Source organism: Lipotes vexillifer, unplaced genomic scaffold (genome assembly GCF_000442215.2).
Source record: "Lipotes vexillifer unplaced genomic scaffold, Lipotes_vexillifer_v1.1 scaffold1129, whole genome shotgun sequence".
In the NCBI taxonomy this organism is placed as follows: Eukaryota; Metazoa; Chordata; class Mammalia; order Artiodactyla; family Lipotidae; genus Lipotes; species Lipotes vexillifer.
In genome coordinates this window covers 1,768,486-1,774,262 of record NW_006789022.1, presented here as the reverse complement: position 1 = coordinate 1,774,262, position 5,777 = coordinate 1,768,486, and the positions used below count along the sequence as shown (strand labels likewise).

Sequence of the window (5,777 nt, the reverse complement as noted above, 5' to 3'; positions counted from 1 at the left end):
CTTGAGAAATAAAAGAGTGTAGTCACTAGGTGTAGACACCTTCTGCTTCTTCATCTGCACTTGTGACTGAGCCGTGAGCTGCAGCTTGATGGCGCTCGAATTGATCTTGGTGGCCACAAGCAGCTCCTTCATGCCCTTCATCTTCTCGCTCTGAAAAGTGAGCACCGGACCCTCCGGCGGCGGCGAGGCGGCGGGCGCCAGCGCTGGAGCCGCGCTGCCGCCTTCAGGGCCGCGGGCAGTGCTCGGGACGGTGCCTGGGGGCTTCCGGGGGGGTCCTGGCACCGCACCCTGGCCCGCGCCTGGGCCCTTGTCCAGCGCCGGCTTCTTAGGCGGCGGAGGCTCCTCAGGCTTGGATTCCCGCCGCGGGCCCCGCCTCCGGCCTTCTCGGGCTTCCTCGCCCCACGGCTCTTCTGCCTCGGCCGCCTCTGCCTCTCGGCTCACTATGCGTACCTTCTGCCGCACCTGGGCCGGATGGGGGGGGGGGGGGGGGGGGGCAAGTGGAGGAAGAGGTTGCAGGCCAGTGGGTCGAACCCCAAGACCCGGCCAAGACCATCCTGTCGTGGAGCCTCGGTCTCACCCGCACCCAAATGGGATGGGCAGATCCCCTTCAGGGCTACAAAGGTTCTGACTCCGCTGTAGCTGCTGTCACCACCTGTCCTCCCCAGCCACCCTGCACAGCTGTCCCTCACCTGTCCCTCAAAACGGCCTAGGGACTGCACAAGGAAGGTGGCCCAGCCCACGTGCAGCACGGGCGTGGGACTGCCCTCTTCCCATTTGCAGATGCCATCGTAGAATCGCAGCAGATGGGCGAAACACTCTGGGTCCTGGAGGGCAGAACCCTGGCTCTGGGTGCCCTGGGAAAGGGGGAAAGGAGGGCACAGTTCACACCCCATTACTCACCCCTCATCAGAGGGCACAGGCCAGACCTCTCGCCTGGACAAAGAGCCCTGGCTCTGGCAGATGTGAGCATAGGTGGAGAGAATTCTTAGAACCGCCTTCCTTTTATAAAACCAGTCCTTAGCCAGGACTTGGGAGGAGGGAGGAACCATCCCTTACCTCCATCTCACCCCCTCAGCTGAATGAGTGACCCTGACAGAGAAAGAGAGGGGCTTCCACCCCATTTACCTCAACTCCTCAAACCCAAGCCCAGGCCCTCAGCTACTGCATAAGAGAACACCAGCTGTCTGCCTGAACTGGGCCACCTGTCTCGTGCTATCCCCAGTCCCACGCAGCAGTCCCACGTCCTGTGACTGGGAGCCCTGCTCAGGCGGGAAGGTGTACACAGGCTGGAGGTCCAGCCCTTCACCTGGGTCTGCTCCCCTGGCCGCTCCTCGCCGGCCTCCAACAGGCTGGCAGCCTCTTTCAGCAGGTTGGGGATGACGTCATTGGCTACTTCAAAGAACTCCTTGTAGATCTCCTCATCTTCACGGCAGTAGTTGTAGCTGTGAGAGCAGCAGGGCACTGTGGGGTCTCGGCCATGGCGGTTACCCCCAGGGACCTGGCAGGGGATGGAGCCCTGGTTTCTTTTCCAGGGTCATCCAGGGACTGAGTGAACGGTTGGGGTCCTCACTCCAAAATGGTGGTGTCTGTGTCAGCCCAGAGCAAGAGTGAGGAGTGGGGTGGGGAATGCAGGTTCCACAGCTGGATGACAGTGGTTAGAAATTAGGAGGCAAGGGTGGGGAAGGAAAGGCGTGAAGCTCTCATCAGGGGTCCCTACCTCTTGGGTGATGGTGGCCTTGGCTGCCTAGTAACTGGATGGAGAGGGGATAGGGCTTGGGACCCAGGCCTCCCTCCTGGACGAGGGTGGTTGGAAATTGGGTGGAAGGGGAAGAAAGGCCAGGCTGGGGCCCCGTGGGGGGATCCTCACTCCTGGATGACAGTAGCCGTGTCGGCCCAGGCCTGTAGGGCTTCACGCACGTTGCGGTTGCGACAATGGTAGCCAGCCAGGTACATGTACGGGTAGATGTGCTCATCCCGGTAGTAGGTCTTGGCTGAGGCAATGCCCTGTGGATAGAGCAGAGGGGCCTCAAGGAGGCAGCTCCCAGCTGCCCCAGGTGGCACAAATGTCCCATTGGATCACACCCAGGAGGGGCAATAGGAAGATCCCAGAGAGTCTCATCTCCCACGTGACCTTACCCCGGGCCATCCTCTCTACCAGGTGTTCCTCCCTGGGTCTGTAGGTCTGCACTGGGCTGGCCTTCCAAGCCCAGCCCAATGTCCCTCCTACCCCCAGCCCTACCAAGTTAACACCCCCGCCTCAGTGCTCTCACAGTGTTTGACCTCTACTATACTCCAAGAAGGATAATGATAGGCAGTAGAAAAGGTAGGGCCGAGGGGACAAATCCAGAACCTACCACTCCCAGGCAGGGAACCCAGAACACTCCTCAGACAGCCCTGACCGCCCTGAATATGCACACGGTAAATACAAAATGAGGACTGGATGGGCGGTACACCCCAATACACACAAAGTTCTTCTCGCCTCACCTGCCCCCTCCCAGTCCCAGATAGAAGGGAACCCCAGCCATCGTTGCACCTCCCTTCTGTACCCTCCTGAGATGTCCCCACCTTGTGGTAGAGGGTGAGTGGGTCCGGCCGGCCAGGGGTAGGCTCCAGCTCCTCCAGATCTGCCAGGTTCCCCAGCGCCATAGGGTACCTGGGAAAGGCTCATGACTCCAGGCTGCCCCCCAGCCCACCCTGAGGCCCAGCCTAGCCACTTCCCTCTACTGACCTTTCCAGATGTCCCAGGTCATAGAGCAGCCAGAGCAGCTTCTAGGGGCCAAAGGAGAGAAATGTGAGCTGGCAGGAGAGAGGCGGGTCCTCAGTCTACCAGGCAGACGGGGGTCCAGCACCAGTAGGGACCTCCCACCAGGTGGGAAACGCCAGAATTCAGAACTAGCCCCTTATTGAAGTCAAAGCGCTTTCACGTCTCAATTCTCCCATCCCAAGAGCCCCAGGAAAGTCCAGGCCAGGAATGATTCACCCACATTACAGAAGGGGGAGCTGAAGCTCAGGAAGGGAAAGCGCCCTGGCCCAGGGTCCCACAGGCACCCCTCACCTGCTGCAGCTGCAGCAGCTCCAGGGAGTCAGTGTGCAGGTCAATGGAAGGGTTGATGGCGCACACCATAAATGCCACCTCCATCTTGCGGTCACAGCGCATGTATGATCCTTTCAGGTACAGCCAGCTCTTGGGAGAGGACAAGAGCAGATGTCTCACGATGGCCTACCTGTGCCTGCTCTAGGGAATGACAGCCAGGAAGGGGGCCCTCCCCTTCCTGACATATGTAGGTGGTGAGAGGAAGAGGGCAGCATGGCCCAAGAAAGCAGAGCTCCTTGGGTGGCTTGGGCTAGGAGAGTATGGGCGGGGGGGGGGGAATGCAATACCCGCTCAGCCACACCCGCGTTGACTGTCTGGCCTCTGCGGTCCTCGTTGCCCTTGCCATGCCAGGTGACCTCAGCTGTTTGTTCTCCATTGGGCCCAAACACTACCCAGGCATGGTCCTCAGACAAGGCCAGGTGGACATCCCGGAGACCCAGGGCCTGGCAGGCCCCCACCACGGCAAAGGCCACACCAGAGCTGTCCAGTTTGGTGCCTGTGGAAGGGAAAGTAATGAAAGAGGGTCCTCTGAGCTCTGGCCTGGGGGAAGGGACCAGGTAGTGATGGGCCATGCACCCTCCCACACTCACCTCCAAGCCTGTGCTCAAACCTCAGGCACTCCTGCCCGTCTTCCCTCTATCCCTTTCCTCCTACGTGTTCAGAGACTCTCCTTCCCCCTTTACGTACCCCATCCTCAACAGGAGACCTTGGATCTTTTGTAGTTCCACCCAGCTTTTGACCCTGTCTCTTCTCTTTCTCTGCAACTGTATTATATATTTCTGCTAGTTTAAGAATTTCCTCGTTTTATTGTACCTATTAGGTTATAACCAGGGACGGCAAAAACAGGACACTGGCCAACACTCCTTTTACACACCCACTGGCAGACACTCCCAATTTCTCTCTGTATTCTTTTCCTGCTAAGCTCAGAAGCAGCCTCAGATTCCTTCTCAATATGGCACTCCAGGACCTGACTGCCAGTCAACTGGGCTTGGATCAATGAGGAAAGCTCTTTGCAAGCCCTGAGCCTTCAGTTTCTTGAGGTGAAGCCCTGGTCTGTTCACTTTCAAAACATGTTCATAGACATTTCATGGAATTGGCTCAAATGTAGCCCGATTTTGGCTCCTCACTCCCTAAATCTGCTGCTGCCCTCTATGCCTCAGGCTGGGCTGCAGGACTCCTGTAGCTGCTCAATGGCAGGGAAGCGGGTTCTGAGGGAGCAGAGGGTGGGCTAATGGATTTGGAGTCAGGTGACCGGGGTCCAATCCCAGCCTTGCCATTCTGTGTGACTTTAGAAGATCACTTTCCCTCTCTGGGCTTCAGTTTCCCTAGCTGCAAAGGGGGACATAACACTTGCCCCACCTCACAAGGCTTACAGGTCTCAAAAGGGCTCTGTAAACCACACAGTGCTGTGAAGAGGTGGGCCAAGGTTCACACGTGAGACAGGATTCTCGCCCCTTGCCACCTGTCGGGCTCCAACCTGTGATGAAGCTGAAGAGGGACTGGATGTGGGCCCGATCCTTGAAGTAGGAGCGGCTGAGGCTGTTCCAGATGACATCGGAGACCTTCTTTACCAGCTCGCGGCTGGAGACGCCCCCCTCTCGCGGGTAGAGAGACAGGTCGACGGCGCCGCGGATCTGGGCGGTGAAGCGGGCATAGAGCGCGGCGATGATGGACAGGTCAGCCACGGGGAAGTAGGTGAGGCCGCCAGGAGGGTCGGGCGCAGGGCTGGGCTGAAAAGTGAGCTCGGGAACGTTGGTAGGGATGACGCGGTTGACAGCTAGGAAGTGCTCCACGAAGCCCAGTACCAAGGATAGGAGCACCAGGTCCGGCTCCTCTCGGCCCAGCTCGGCAGCGAACAGGCGCACCACGTCGTCTATGGAGCGCAGCGGGAACAGCGTCTTCTGGGCGGCCTTCAGCCCCATGGCGGCGGGCCTCGGCCTGCGGGAGAGCGTGCGGAGGGAGGGTCGGGGGGGCACGGCCCAGGAGCCCCCTCCCAGGCTCGACTAGCTTTCCACACCCCCACACACACTCACAGACACAATCCCTTGCTTCCCCGCCCCTTCACGCTCGGCTCATCTGCTCCGCCTCTTTCGTCGAAGAGACCCCTCAGCCGAGGCTGCGGGGCCTTCTTGTCCCCCACAACCCCAGGAGCCCCGGCCCCGATGGGGGTGCGCCCCTAGGACCCCAGTGAGAACTCCCAATGGCCGCCCCGCCCCTTCTCTGCACCCATACCCCCAGGGCCCTAGAGTCCGTCCGGAAGGCGCTCCTAGGCCAGGCCCCCCAAGTCCCAAGGAGAGTCCTGGCCTCGGTCCCCCGCGCCCACCTCCGCGCTTACATCCCACACAAGGCACAGCGGCGCCCGCCGCCCGGAGCCCGCTGGGAAATGGAGTTCCGCCCCCTCGGGCCGCACTGCCTGCCGGGAAGCGGAGTCCGGGGCCCGCCCCTGTCCTTGCCAAGTCTTGAATGGTGGCTGGGCCGGCCAGTCCGCGATGGCTTATGGGAGTGGTAGTCCCGCTGCTCTGGGCGCAGTAGAACCCAGAGGTAGGTGAGGAGAGGAGGCAGCGCCACCTTCCTGAGGTGCTCAGGGATTGGTCATTCCATTTCACGCCTACCCAGGTAGGCAGAGGAACCGCGGTGCATTCTGGGAGTTGTAGTCCGGAGAGTGAGCAGGCATCCTCGGCCC

At 60.3% G+C, this 5,777-nt stretch overlaps 1 protein-coding gene across 2 annotated transcripts in view; it reads right to left on the bottom strand.

The window, feature by feature from the left end:
• The window catches only part of MEN1 (menin 1), a 5,864-nt gene extending 844 nt beyond the window's left edge, over window positions 1-5,020 (bottom strand). The window contains exons 1-9 of one of the 2 annotated variants that reach the window (XM_007462040.1): window positions 4,557-5,020; window positions 3,382-3,590; window positions 3,056-3,184; window positions 2,729-2,769; window positions 2,566-2,653; window positions 1,868-2,004; window positions 1,307-1,442; window positions 690-854; window positions 1-462 (exon numbers count right to left, since the gene is read on the bottom strand). The exon at window positions 1-462 is cut by the window's left edge and continues 46 nt beyond it. In XM_007462040.1, the coding sequence (XP_007462102.1) occupies window positions 1-462; window positions 690-854; window positions 1,307-1,442; window positions 1,868-2,004; window positions 2,566-2,653; window positions 2,729-2,769; window positions 3,056-3,184; window positions 3,382-3,590; window positions 4,557-5,016 (1,827 nt within the window). In that variant the 5' untranslated portion in view covers window positions 5,017-5,020. The remainder of the gene's footprint in view (window positions 463-689; window positions 855-1,306; window positions 1,443-1,867; window positions 2,005-2,565; window positions 2,654-2,728; window positions 2,770-3,055; window positions 3,185-3,381; window positions 3,591-4,556) is intronic. The other variant, XM_007462041.1, reaches the window with a different exon arrangement.
• Window positions 5,021-5,777: the final 757 nt, after the last annotated feature.